This window comes from Lepisma saccharinum, chromosome 1 (genome assembly GCF_977018435.1).
Source record: "Lepisma saccharinum chromosome 1, izLepSacc3.1, whole genome shotgun sequence".
Taxonomy (NCBI): Eukaryota; Metazoa; Arthropoda; class Insecta; order Zygentoma; family Lepismatidae; genus Lepisma; species Lepisma saccharinum.
The window spans coordinates 188,963,644-188,978,586 of NC_139229.1; the positions used below are offsets into that span (position 1 = coordinate 188,963,644).

At 39.7% G+C, this 14,943-nt stretch overlaps 1 protein-coding gene across 13 annotated transcripts in view; it reads left to right on the top strand.

Moving 5' to 3' along the window:
- The window catches only part of rg (A kinase anchor protein rugose), a 1,179,223-nt gene that overhangs the window by 1,098,111 nt on the left and 66,169 nt on the right, over positions 1–14,943 (top strand). For all 13 annotated transcript variants that reach the window (XM_083144766.1, XM_083144776.1, XM_083109897.1 and 10 more), the window contains one exon: positions 9,789–9,906. In XM_083144766.1, the coding sequence (XP_083000892.1) occupies positions 9,789–9,906 (118 nt within the window). The remainder of the gene's footprint in view (positions 1–9,788; positions 9,907–14,943) is intronic.

Below are 14,943 nucleotides of genomic sequence, written 5' to 3' on the forward strand. Positions count from 1 at the left end.
TATTGAGAGGCAGTCGCTGTTTTATCGGAATTTACTGGGTCGGTTGGTAATCTCTTTGCCCTTTTTAGGGCGAAGCAGTTCCCGAGATGAAGGGCGATAAGAGTTGAGATGTTTGCGTCCTCGCATCTGTCACCTCAAGGTCCTAGCTTGAATGGCACTTTCGGTCATTCTTCAGCCTCCATGCAAAAAAAAAAAAAAAAAAAAATGTAAATTTAGACTTTTTAACGTTCTTACAGCCAACGGCAAATTTAATAGTAGGCAAATTGTCCATCACTGTTTTCATTATTTTTTATTCTACATTCTGTCTTGTTTTAAGAAATTAAATTCTGGTGATGCAAAATAGATGTTGTCCTTTGCTGAGTGACATTTTAATTCCAATTCGTTTTCACCACACTGTACGTAGAAAACATACTGAATGAAAATGATGATGGACAATCGCCTACTTTTACTTTTGCTGTTGGGTGTACAACGTTTTCACTTGACTGAACAAGAACTCACTAAAAAATAGGCGTATATTCAAGAAAGAACATTTGTCTGTTTTCAAATTTGCTATATATTGTCACATTCTATTATATTTTACTAGTTAGTTATACGAGCACGTCTCTCCTTGTGTTAATAGTGGCAGTAAAAATGGATTAAATAGATGATAGAACAAAATTTCCTGACCAGATTCAAACCCAGAATCCCTGGTCGTAACCACTGCGTTGCGGAGGACGGTTTTCTTTTCGAGAGTCGTAACATCTACCCAGTGGCGAGATTAGGGGTGGGGCTAGAGGGGACAGTTGCCCCCCACTTTTTGCCACTTTTGCCCCCACACTATGATAAATCTTATCTACAAATGGAAATATACTGTCTTTGCCCCCCGGTTTTGGAACCCAATCGCCGCCACTGCATCTACCTAATGCTATTAGCTTTCCGCTAGAAAGGTAGGTTTATAATTGCAATACAAATTGTTTGCGGCAGCATACATTCTGTTGATTTGAACTCATCCTATATTTCGCAGGTAAGAACCCTTTATCATAACCTCAGAGAATGTTAACCTTAGTGCTGTGAGGAATATAAACTTATTTTATATGGCTGAACGCTATTTTCCAATGCACTTGTATATCCAGTCCGACTTAACCTGTATGTGGATAAAATGGATCTAAAACGAAATGCCAAACTTTTGCTTCTTAGTCTAAACCTTTCCTATTCGTCTTTAGATCGTCTTCACAATTGTGCAAACAAGAGAGACAATTAAGAAAGTAATCTGCATTGTACACACAATGCTCGCACCGAACAAGAGGACCTCAGGGGAAAATTTAATAATAGCAAGACGCGGGACCGGTCCATTATGGCTGCACTTTGTACATCCTGGGCTCATTTTCTCCCCCTCTTCCCCTCCCCCATGTCTGGGATAGCCTGCTCTAGTGGATGTTGAAAACCAGCAACACAAATTTGATTGTAGGCCATTGTAGGATGTTTAGTGTCATGGGACTGACGAGAGTGCGGCTCCCACCCCTCGTAATCTGCTCCCCTTTTGTGCTCGGGACGTGGTGGCTGAAAGGGGAGCTTCCGGTTGCTCTTTTTTAGATGGTGCTGCGAGATCAATACGTAAGCGATCATGTTACGGGATGCTGTAAGGGAAGGTTTCCAACCAACGCTCGCATCTTGTGTCTACACTGGAAAATAGGACTGGTGCTGGTGGCATCAATTGAATTGTAAAGGTTTATTTTGCGGAAACTTAAACTATTTCTTGAAGCCTGGTAAATTTTTTTCAATATAGCGAACTTTGGCAGGTGTTACGTGCGTATATTTGCTTCTAGTTATAATTTCTGAAAGCTTTTGGCGAGTGAAACTACTAATTTGTTTTTCGCCGCAAGTTGTTGAACTACGCAACCATACATATTTGGCTAATCCAAAGAAATATTTGTTTCCAGTGAATATTTCCCAATCGAATGCGAGAGGCCTGTAATGTCGCTACGGTGTGAAACGTTGCTCTTGATTCACTTGTTCCCAAGTGATATGTGTCGCGTGTCGATTGTCACATAGGTGCGAAATCTCCCTTGTACTTGCAGATAGGGCTAGACCTATATCACTGTACCGAGACAGCGACAGTATCGAGACGAGAACGAGCTGACTTGATCAGACCTAAAACGTGGGTGGGCGTTTTGTCCATCTTCACAATACTGTTGTCAAAAATGTATCAGGTTGTGACGAACCACACTAATGTTGTCAATTCTGAATAGAAATAGAAATAAATATGTAAGGAATTCTTCAGACATCGTTCTTTGTTGTCTAGATACTTTCGATAGCTTCATAACGAATTAAAGCTATACTCTATTAGAGGAAGGTAGTAATTTGGAACTCCACATTATTATTTAAAAAATGTTTATTATTTATTATTATCCTACCTCCGAGAAGTAAACGCATCAGCCGAAACAAAAATGCATAAAGTCAGCCCAAGTGTTTAAGTGCAACAACGAGAAAGATGCATCAAGACGCATCAATCGATGCACTAAATTACAACCCGACATAGAAAGAAATACTCACTTGCATCATAACGCTCTTTGGCGTTATCTTTACAAATGATACAAAATGCATCACACTGTAAACCTGATTCTTGGCACATTTTAGTGCCTCAATCGATTCATTTCTAGTGCATATATTTGATGCATTTAATTTTCTGTGTGCAGGTGTGTATGGCATCCTTGTTTTATTGCCTATGCTTGTTTTATTGCCTACCCTATCCTAATTTACTTTCTACTCAAAAGGAAAAAAATGTGTTAAACTTTTTTCTTAATGCGCATTTGAGTTGATAAGCAACATGTGTTGGTAATATAGGACATGATGCTAGATTTTTACGCAAGTAATAATAAACAAAATTTCGGATATAACTTTATTATTATTATTATTAGTTTACAGAAATGATTAAACTATCAGTGCCTTATTTTCGTACTTACAGCTGTTCCATAAGCCAACATATGCGAAAAATCAAGGTGGTCGTGCGCTTGCATGCAATAGTCCGTTATTTTGCCTTGTCCCATGCTTTCTCCTTTTAGGTAGTTTTCAACATGTCCATGGCATCTCTGAAAAAATAATATCATATTTTTAAAATATTGCCTAGCACCATCGCATGCATAACGTCTTGAAAATAAAAAAAAATCATTTTACTACAAAGTGAAATAAACTAGAATGTTAACAATCTAGGTCTCGCACATATGTATGTTATAAAGTGTAGCAAGCAAACAAAATTTTACACACAAAATAGTGTATTATTCCAAACTTTTGAAAATCGACATCAGACAAGCCGCCATTTTAACATCCACAATATTATAACTAGCGACTCCAGTGCTTCTGCTACGAACACTAGGGAAACCTAACGTCTACGTTCTAGCTATCGCCACTAAGGTGCAGTAAATTACTTGGACTATTAACCTAGATATTGAGAAGTTCAATATTTTCTGCAAGATTCCATGTAACCACTTTCTCTACAAATTTCCAGGGCTTCCCAGATAACACAGTGGTAGCGTCGTCGCCTTGTAATCAAGAGGTCCCTGGTTCGATACCTGGTGGAGGCACATAGTGGTTCGGATCCCACTTTAAACTGTAGGTCTAGTCTCGAGTAGCCTTGTCTGTGTATAAAGTGGACTTCAAGCACCAATTCAATCAATCAATCAATCTATAAATTTTCTGGCAGCAGAACGTGCAATTCACACGAGTGTTGTTTTGAACAGCCTAAGAGAAATTCTAACCAGTTCCATATTTTAGGAAATTTTTGAATTATTTTGGTTGTTCGAAAAGATTCATTTTCAAAAGGTCTCTACCCAAGAACCAGCCAACAAACCTTGACTAGAAACATGGCGACAAATGCTTCTAGAGAGGCAGCGGGGCTAAATTGAAAACCTTTGTCCTTAGAAAAAATATTGACTTCCTGGTATTTTTTCCTGGTATTCTATAAGGAAAGGAACGGTATAAAACAGAGAGAACAGAAATATTGGATGTTCAGATGCCGTAAAGAATGATAGAATGAAAGGAAATGATGATCCACTCAGAGACAGAGGGAGAAAGAGATTAAGATAAAAGGGTTAAAATCTACAAAAGTTTGTTCTTATGTCGCATGTCACTTTTTACTGTTAGATCGGCCTTGGGATAATGCAACAATTGGTCAACTTATATAAAACTAATGCAAAGCTTATAAAATGTGGCGAATAATGTAAAAGAAATGTAAATTTGAGGTAAAATTTGTCGACTTATATGACTTGACTGTTGTAAGTAGCTAACTTTTGATGAAAATGAGACTCGTAAGATTTATACTCCGAGCCTGCAATCTGTGGAGAAAGGCCGCGCATAACGGAAGAGACGGGGAGAAAGCGAGTTTTCGGAGAAAGCCAGTGCGCGCTGCTGCAAATGGCTGGTAGCTGCACTCACTTCCCCTCTAACGAGTCACTGTTTGCGCAGAGACATATTTTCGTTAGGCCGCTCCTGAGATTTCCGGACAGAATAGGTTATAACTGCTAGCATAAGACTAATTTCAGATCAAATTTAGATCTGAGGATTTATTGATTTTAGACTAAAATAGAATTTGTAGTGGCATACAAGCCTGGTGTAAAAAAATGTCGACTAACATATTAGCATTTGAGGACAAATATAAGAATAGGTAACTAATATCATAGTTTGCAACATTGCGAATTAAGAACTTAGCAGATTTTGTTGGGGGTCTTGGGTTACTCATCGCCATCGGCCCTTTCCCCGATGGGGCGGCGGTCGCGGCTCCATTTGCTCATCCGATGTGAAATTAGAAAGCGGCCGTCGCCACGCCGCGGGGGAAAAGTCCCGTCATCCGCTGACACTAAGCGTAATTACATGTCGTCCTACGAACGGAAAACTAATTGTTTCCTCACGTCAGCTTCTCTCGCGTGGAATTAAAACTCCGTCCGTAATAGAGTTTTCCAATCTTTAGCCTTTGCGATGACAGATTCGTGCGATGCGATGCAGTCTACGCGGTAGGATACGACTTTCCGGTGCCCGTCACCGAAGGAATGGCTCCGTAAAGGTGATTGTAGTATAGGGATGCCGTGTTTTGATACGCATAGAGTAGTAGTGAACTGCAGCAGGAAGTGGAATTTACATTACCCATAGGACCCCGATACAGTAGTTCTTGCAAGTAATTCTTAACATATTTATGCAGAAATATTTTCTGTTTTTTCATTCAAAATCTTCATCTCATATTGCATTACTACGCTAACTCTAACAGTCACATGATCGATAATCGATTCTTCAATACTCGGTGTCATATTGTCGCCTTTATAATTCAAAAAATAATGTTTTGCCGCTATTAAATTATTCGATTATATTTATTTGAGCGTGAAGCAATTTTTTCAACTTTGAAATACACACGATGTGCAAAGAACAATTCATTTTTCTCATCTGTACCGAGAGAGACGAGGACATGTTTCTAGATTTGTAATCGGATAGTCCAATTGGCATCATGTGACTATATAGGTAAGACGAATTGCCAAACACTTGGGTAGCTGACAACTCCAAGGTCAGTGGAAGATAATTAAATAGTATCCGTCGCTAGAAAAATGAGTTAATCTGCCGTTTAAGTCGTGCGGAATAAACCTACAGGTTTTAGTAATAAATGTTTGCCGTTGGTAATCAACGTACTTTACCTGTACTTTCTTAATTGGTGTCCACATGCCGAAGCAAGCAATTCCACCCAATATAGTTTCAAACTTTCTTTACCAGATGACATATTAGATAGCTGGAATCACGAGTACCTGGCTGATCAGCCGAGAACAAATTGTTGCAGGGTCATAATTCAAATTTGTGATTGATCGTTGGTGCCATGTTAAATCGTGGTTTGCGACTAATAGGGATCATGTGAAGTACTGAATGGGTTGGAGAGTGGCGATTTTAAGTGAATAAGGTGACAGTGTCTCATACAGTGCGGAATTTTGTTCGCACTATCCGAGTCAAGGAGAGACTATGATTTTTGCTGCAGAGAGATAATTTGGTTTATCAATAGCGTGCAGCGTGCTTTTCTCTCTGCCGAGTTCCACGTGAGAAGAGGTTGATCTAGCTCTCGTGAAAAGGTGATGACTGTGGGAGGCTTCCCATATGCCCCGAGTGCCGTCGTCATATTTTACGCGTTCCAGGTGTTCTCAGGCTGCGGAATCCCTTCAGGTTTGTTTTTAATGGCCGATTGAATTGATGATCTTCGCCATTGTCTGCGTCGGAGGGGAATGGAGGTAAAGCTCTGCTGCGGGTGGAGACATTACGCCGTGATGATTCCGGCACAATGCGTGGCAGCACGCTACGTGCAGGAGGCGTGAGAACGCAGCCGGTGCGTGGGTTTGTGGGGCATTTGTGGGTGCTTTCGGAGCAGAGCAGCGGAGAACCTTCGTTTGTTTTGTACTTGCTCGTGTGATGGACGTTGTGCGAATTAAACTTGATACTTCTGGGAGGACGCCCACTTATTGCTCGGCTCACATGTAGTTCCTCAGAAATCCACGAAATGCACAAGTGTTACCACTTTTGGAGGGCAGTTCGGCCAAAGCCGTAATGGTATTAATAAAAGAAAAATGGTGTCATTTATTGGTGAAACCCATTAAAACGTAGCAAAGTATATGGCTCAATCATCATCTTCAACACACTTACTACTTGATCAGATATTCTCGTTCTGCTACTACTCACACTAAGAGAGCTTTCAGGCTGTGTAATTTGCAACACTTCCGGTAGATTTGATAGGTACATATATCTTCGTGCCTTCTTATACCAAGGTCAGATGTTTGTGAAAATTTCGTATTTCATTCCAATTGAATCATTTATATCATCTGTGCAATGCGTTTAATCTTTCCTCTCCTATGAATTGTTATATTGCTTGCATACAAGAATTGGTAGTGTTTAATAATGAGCTGAGTATGCGGTATTGCTTCCCATTAGTGAGAAGTTGCGTCACCGTATGTTGGTCCTCAATGATTTGGCGAGAAATCCCAAAGTCAGTCTTCGGTGAAGTTAACAATTTTCGGTGCTGACCTAGCATCACGAAGACATTTGAGCCAGTTGAAAGAAATATTGACGGACACCGGTTAGAAAGCCAGAAGAGAATAACTCGTGAGACTCGATGCATTGACCACACGTCATCCAATGAAAAGTTGCTTGTAGCATTGACCACTCTTGTGCTACAGAGTGAAGCCAGCTTCACAAAATTTGTGTAAATGGAGTTTTAAAGTAAGTCAAATTATTTGCTTCAAGTGCAAGTAACTTTAAAAGTTCTAACAAGAAACTTTGTCAAAAAGCCGAAGGGAATTCTTGTGCTTAAAATTGGCTCGTTGTTAAGTATACGGCTATATTTACCTCCCTTCTTTACACCGTAATAACAATTATAATGCGATCCAGTTTCAAGTCTTTTTCAAAACTATAATTAGAAAATATTTATTTTGGAATTGCCCCGAAATACGTAGCTAGATAGCAATTTAACTGTGACAACTTTGTCGGTAGAGCTTTGGATGTGGTTGGTGGCTGTGGGCGACACTTTCACGAAACTAATACGTATTGTTACACTGGATGTTTCTAACTGACTTACCTCTTCAGACAAAGTATAACGCCTCTACTTTCACATTTATTGTAGCATAAAATAACTTTATTTTCAAATATTAGAAGTTGAGGGAATTGTCCCATCTTTACTTTTTTCTGCGAGGTTACGATCATAAAGGGGGGGAGAGTGGTAGATAGGCATACTATTTATCTCAATAGTGTTCCTGCCTGGTAAATGCAACCACTTCAAATGAACCTGCGGTATTCATTGCGCGAGTGTGTGATTTCCATAGGTCGACATCGGGCGCCGAGGCGTCGGGGAGGATCGATCTGAACATGGCAGAGGCTGGGGTCCTGGATAGAGAAGGGAGTGGCCAATCGACCCACCAGCGCCATGTTCATGTGGGGGGGACTCGCAATGCAGAACGCGGGTATCTTATGAAAAATATCGTCTTGATACGTATCTAGGCTTCCGTATCGCATTTTAGGATTTTCTACATCTTCAGTAATTTACTCATAGAATTCGAAATCAGTGACTTTTTGTTTAATTAATGAGTCGTATTTATTAATGCTGTGCACAGAAAACATATTACGTATAGTATTGTGTTTTATGTTATCTATAAAATCGAGGATAGGTGAGTAATAGTATACATAAGTTAGTAACAAGTATAATATTATATCTTTACTCGAAAGTTCAAGTGATTTCTAGTATAAAGAATCATAACGTGAAAAAAAAGTGATTCGTCGGGATCCGCACAACACCTAACACCTCTTTGGTACTCTGTTCAAATTTTCTGTCACCTTCACCGCCTTAGAGTTTTGCACAAAAAGAAACTAATTAGTATTCATTTTATTGGTAATTGGTCTTTCGCCTACGCCTTGGACTTGCGTCGAAGACGTTTACATTCCATTTGGAACGAAAGTGGTCTAAACCTTTATGAACTCTTGTCGGTATACCCACGGGAATTTTCATGTGATTTGGATAGCTTGTTGCGTTTGTTTGTTTTGTCAACGTGTGTTACACGTCGAAACTTATCCTAAGCAGGACGTGTGAAATCACACGACTATTTTCACGGGTGTATTTTTCTTTAAAATATGTAATGTCATTCATTTAAAAAATGAAACTAGAAACAAACTTCTCAGTTAGGGATATTTCCGAGAAAGTCTTGTAAATATCTACACTAGAACGACACCAGAATCTATCGTTCGAGACTGATAAGATATTTAAATATTTTTTCTTAAAGCAAATTTACTTCCTATTAGACTTATACTTCTCAAGCGGATATCTGTAGGCTTATTTGTAGAGAAGTCATAGATCTAAATTTTGTTTATAGTAATGACAAATTCAATTCATTAGTGGCAACTGGGAACCTGTGCTCTCATATATTCAAGATAAAATTACGTTTTTCGAGGAGTTGTAGCGTCGAAACTAGGCGTGAATCAGGCATTTTTTTTTAAAAGAAAGAAATGTTGTGTACAGTACCGGCGATTGGGTGGCAAATCTGGGTGGAGAAAGGACAGTTTACTTTTTTTGGTTGGTAGACAAGGTTTAACATTAAGAGGCCATAGTGCGGGATAAAATGTGGCAGAAAGTGAGGCGGCAAATTTCCCCTCCACGCCTCTCCATAATCGCCGCCACTGCTTGTATATGTTGTTTACACTGTATATTCAGAGACAAGAACGAATGTGATACAACTCTATACGACCCGAGATCGTGCAAAGGTTCGACTCGTATCCTCTCGATACGTCTCCACTCTGGGCGCGGATCCAAGGTGCAACACATCCTTGAGGCCCCCGCAGGTCTACGGTGAACAGAAATGTTCCCCGTCTTCCCTTTCTCGAACTTGCCCTAAATCATCAGCGTCAATAGCATCATTCTTGTCAACTCCGCTACACCAGACAACAAATTCCTGTCGGCGTTTACGTCCCGCACGAATCTCAAACAGGGGGTCTTCTTCTTCTTGGCTGCGACGGCTCAAATGGAAGAGGAAAGGACCTTATAAGAAGAATACTCTGTTTATCAAGCAGGGCTCGGCTTAATAGGCGATTCCTGTTTCTGGACGTTGCTTTAATGGTTGTTTTATTCCCCTCCGTCCAGGCCATTACAAAAGGATGCCATTAAAAGGGTATCGGATCCGAAGATCTTAAGTTGTCCTTCGACTTTATTGCCGGACGCTCGTGATCAAGGGCCGTGGTAAACCTTTATGGTGCGTACCTTTCTGGCGTTGACCGAATGACTGACTGGCGTTTTCTCTTTGTACTTTCAGGTTCTCAAATACTGCGATCACCTGCATGGGAAATGGTACTTTTCGGAGGTTCGAGCCATTTTTGCCCGGCGTTACCTTCTCCAGAATGTGGCCATCGAGATCTTCCTCGCCAGCCGAAGTAAGTATCCACAGTTTGGTGGGTTTTTTTTTCATCAGTGACTGTGTCGCTTTCTTGTGTGTACTTCTTGTCAGGTGTATTGCCCTGGCTTTGTGGCTGGCCTTCTTCGAGAATTGGTCGTCGTAAATACCAACAACAGTTACCTGTAGGAGTAGACTGGCAGCTGACAACTAAAAAAAAAAAAAGGGAGAGCACCATGTTCCAAAACATAAAGTTGGAAGCTATGCAGGACATCATTCGCAGTAAGGAAGTTGCATGAACAAGCTGGATCTTTGGCCGCCGCAGGGAAGATGTTTTCAAATTTCCCTCTCCTTTCAAAAAACCGTTGTGATATTCCAAAATCTAAAAAATTACTTCCGCTTAGAATTCTTTCTAGAACTTGAATTTTCGTGTGGTTTGCTTTTCCTGTTATCTAGATATTAACAATAGTTTCGTGATTACGTAAGTCTATTAAACAGTGGATAATATATCTAAATAACAGCGAAAGCAAACCACATGAAAATTCAAGTCAATGCTCTAGAAATAATTCTAAGCTCATGTATTTTTTCAGATTTTTGAAAGGAGAGGAAAATTTGCTTCAGTTGTGACCTGGTGGGTCCTGAACATGCACGGTAGTAACAATATTTTAAAAAAGCAAAATCTATACTTATTTTTGACACTTCGAATAGATATTTATTTTTTGTTACATATGTTTTCTAGTTCATCTTTCTTTTATCTTCATGAATGCTAATTCTTTACACCATGCTGATTGTGGATGTAGGCCTCCACACTTTCTCGATCTCGGGTGAAGTGATCAGCATAACTGTCTAGTTGCCTTTACCGCCTCGCATGGACCCTGCATTAGAGCTTTAGTGAGCCCCAGGCTGGATTACCAATTTTTTAACATACTATATTATTACTTCTATGAAAATTGTTTGGCTCAGCTCAGCTAATACGAATTTTACCTAAAGTTTACAATAGGATTCGAACCAATTTGCAGCCGGCCTTCATCGGGGAACGAACTTCAGACTCTACTTGTTCCCAGTTAAAGCGGAGTGGCATGTTATGATTTACACAGAATCTAAAAACATAGCTCTCGTGGAAATTGTACTACTACTATGAAGGAATCTCAACAATTTCTAGTACAGCTCGTCAAAATATATTTATTATATCAATGCTAGGTACACAGATGTTTACGTCAGCTCTCCACGGCTAAAGTAATGGATAGCTTAAGATATTTGGGGTATTAAAAACTTGCTTTGCTCTGATAAAACTCACACCCGTGTCGTATCAAAACTAAAATCTTGAAGAAAAGTACAGAACTACTTGTGAGATTAAATACGCCATCAGGGGGTTACCCAGGAATCTCGTACCAGTGAGTAGAGGAAGAAGTTTATGTTTCTTCAGTAGCAGTCAGTTCGGTATTTTGTGTTCTTTTACATGACTGACATTTTTATACAATGGAGAGGACGGGTGGGGGGGGGGGGGATGACACCCACCAACATTATCTTCCATTTTTGCACACCATGTCTGCACGGACAGCAACAAGGATGGGCATGTGAGTTCCGGAGGAAATGTAATGTTAAGACCGCACTGCGCCATCAAAATCAATCCCAAAAATTCCTCTCTTTTCGAAAAACCACTAAAACATTCCAAATTCTAAGACATGAAAACTACATCCGCTTCGAGTTCCTTCTAGGAAATTCAAGTGAATCTTCTTGAGGTTTGCTTCGGCTGTTGTCTAGATATCTGATAGAAAACAGGCTTACGGTGCCACGAAAATATCACAAATATTTAGACAACAGGGAAAGCAAACAACACAAAGATTCACTTGACGCATGAATGCTAAACAGGTGTAATTTTTGAGATTTTGGAATATCGTAGCGGTTTTTCGTGAGGAGGGGAATTTTAGAAAGCGACTCTGCTGCCGCAGGCCAAAAGTTCAGCGCAGCCTTAAGATTTCAACCCACAAAAGGCTTTTTATTTTTGTTCTTTCAAAGGAGTCTTTTGCATCTTTGTCTCATGAAAAATAAAGAATCTCTTACTATTCCAACAAATAAGTCTTTTTTTATTTTTTTTAAAATGTACATATTTGATACAGGAGTAACTTGACAGGGGCAAGGGCGCACTTTCCGCACAAAACTTTTCAGGTTTATGAACATTTCCAAGTTAATGGTACTTTTGTTAACCTCCTGGAATCTGAGGAACAAAGGAACGAGTATTTTTTATCATTTTGCAAATGTAACGGTTATTTATCAAAATAGTGCTGGACGATATTTTTATGGGTTTGAAAACTTGTTGATTCTGCCTCCCAAAGTTAAGCTTCAAGTTCGAATTTGCGCCCTCCCCCCAAAGTTAGGTCCCAAGTTACGCATGACACATAGCTATGGCATCATTAGCGCAGAAACGCTACATTAGTGCTGAATAGTATTACATCCTGTTCCAAAGGCAAGGGTTGATATGAGAAGTTTGTGTAGCAGGCCCGTAGCCAGACGGGGGCCAGGCTGACTCCCCCCTGGAACTGCCGTCATCCCCCCCCCCCTAGCACTTCCATCAGCTCTCCTTGACATTAGGTAAAACTATTTTGTATAATTTGTTTGCAGTGAAGAGTGAAAATTTAGACAGCTCACACCTTCAAGGATAAATCCACAGAATATGAACAGCAGCATTACATCCAAAGTCTAAGTAGCTGCAAGTATTTTGAAGATTCCCTAGACTTTGTAAGTTCATTCATAGGGGAGCTTCTTTATCTGTACTTTCACTGCCCCTGTTGCGGCCTCCATTTAGACAGAAATCTGAGACACTGATGTCATCATGCAAATTTCCTTCCTACCTGCATCAAAGGTCAACAGCTCTCAAGTTTTTGGAACGAAGGGGAGTTGCATTGCTTCGGCAGGGGGGTGGAATATACTGTTGGCAATGTGATTGAATATTGTGCGTTTGTGTGTGATATAAATATCTGTATTATCTAAAGCAGTATGGAGTGTGTAAAGGGATGATTTCAGTACCAGTCAATTGACACTTCAAGAGATATATTTAAAGATGTAGAAAAATGTAGTACTTGTGTGATATTTATAAATTTTATGTAACATAATGACCCCTCCCCAACACACAGAATTTACCTTCATTTAATACTGTTAATTTTTTTAAAAAAAATAGAATTAGTTTACAACACCTCCCCCCCCCCGATAACCCGTGAGCCCCTCCTGGAGATCAATTCTAGCTACGGGCCTGTTGTGTAGTCGGAAAACTGTATCATTCTTTTCTATTTTATTTTTAAATAAATGGAAAACAAGAGCTAAATGCACGTGAAACGTATAAGAGAGGAGATGTTGCAACTCAGCATCCAGGCTAGTCCCGGACTCATCCCGCGGGATTAGAGGTTCCCTGCGTGATATATGGAGTCGATTCGGGAGCCCCGGGAAACGCGTGGACCAATCAGGAAACAGGGACTCCCCGGCGCCACGAGCTTGTCTGCAGCACCATCAGGCCGACGTTCCGTGGGTGATGGCTTCAAACCATGCAGTGGAACGCACAAGGGTGTTTCCCCGGTTTCAGAAAGGGCTGGGGAAGAAGAACTCGTCAGCCATGGTCCTATGCAAAATATTGCATTCTGGTTCTGATTTCAATAATTAGGTAATAGTGTCGATTTCCTAGTTTCCGTCAGTCGAAAATGACAATACGATTTAATTTCGTGCACTATAATATTTATACTCCTGCAGAATTAGTTCAGTCAAAATAGGAAAAATAAAGGAACTAATTCATATATACTCAATTTAATTTGATGAGGATCTTTGAAAAAACTATGAAGGAGAATGCAGTTGCATGCAAGCAGGCTTCAGATGTCCCTTGCCAAGGTGTTTCCTGTACGAAGTCCATTCTTGTTTTCAGTGTTTACAGAGAAGACAATGGGGAATACGTCGATGACCAACATGACAACGATGAAAGCGACGAACTCTCTGAATCAGATATGTCTTGGTTGTGTGCATTACCTACAAGTGTGCATTACGATAGTGACAATCTGATTTAGTTTATGAACAGAATGAGACACGTGAAAACAATAGCCCTCCTGATGAGACGGCAAATATTACAGAATGTTGTCATACCTTACATACCAAACACATTTGCCAAATCCCATTCTGTTACAAGTCAATTCCATTCTCATGCGAAATATTGAAATTATCCGCTGTGCTTCCAATATGGCACCGTTACCTATCGTGTCAATGATCTGCAGAAAACTGAACATGTTTGTACTAGTGTTATAAGAAAGATATGTATCAAACAGCAAGCTATTTTCAATTAGTTTATTTATTAAAAACTTGAATTTATCCGCCATTTTTCAATATGGCGGACTTAGCGGCAGGGTGATCGCCGGGGACTTTTCATATGTTATTACTAATGTTATAAGGAAGCTATAATAATGTTATAAGGAAGCTATGCACCAAATTTTAGCTTGTTATGAATTATACCTAGGTAGTTCTTTTATTAGGTGAAAACTTTCATTGTCCGCCATTTTTCAAGATGACGGCCTTAGCGTACGGGTGATTGTCGGGGTCATTTGGTATGTTGTTATTAATGTTACTAAGATGTTAATTCCAAATTTCAGCTTGTTATGAAATATGGTTTCCTTATTTCGTTAAAACCTTCATTGTCCGCCATTTTTCAATATGGCGGACTTAGCGTACTGGTGATTGCCAGGGACTTTTGGTATGTTGTTATTAATGCTATAAAGACGTTACATACCAAATTTCAGCTTGTTATGAATTAGTTCCTTTATTTCGAAAGAAAATTGTCTAAAGTGACTGCTTTAAATATACATATTTTCTGGATTTTGGTCTTGGTTGTTTATCTAGGTGTCTAGGTAGAAGATAATGCTCGATTTACAGAACCTTGCACTGCACTTTGACGCCAGGACTTCTGGACTTCAAATGTGTATCTTCCTTTTAAAATGATCATGCGACAATAAGAATTATCTTAGTTGGTCTGATGATTGTATAAGATATTCATCCTCTTTCTGATTTATCATTTTTGTTACGACAATTAATTACAGAAATGAAG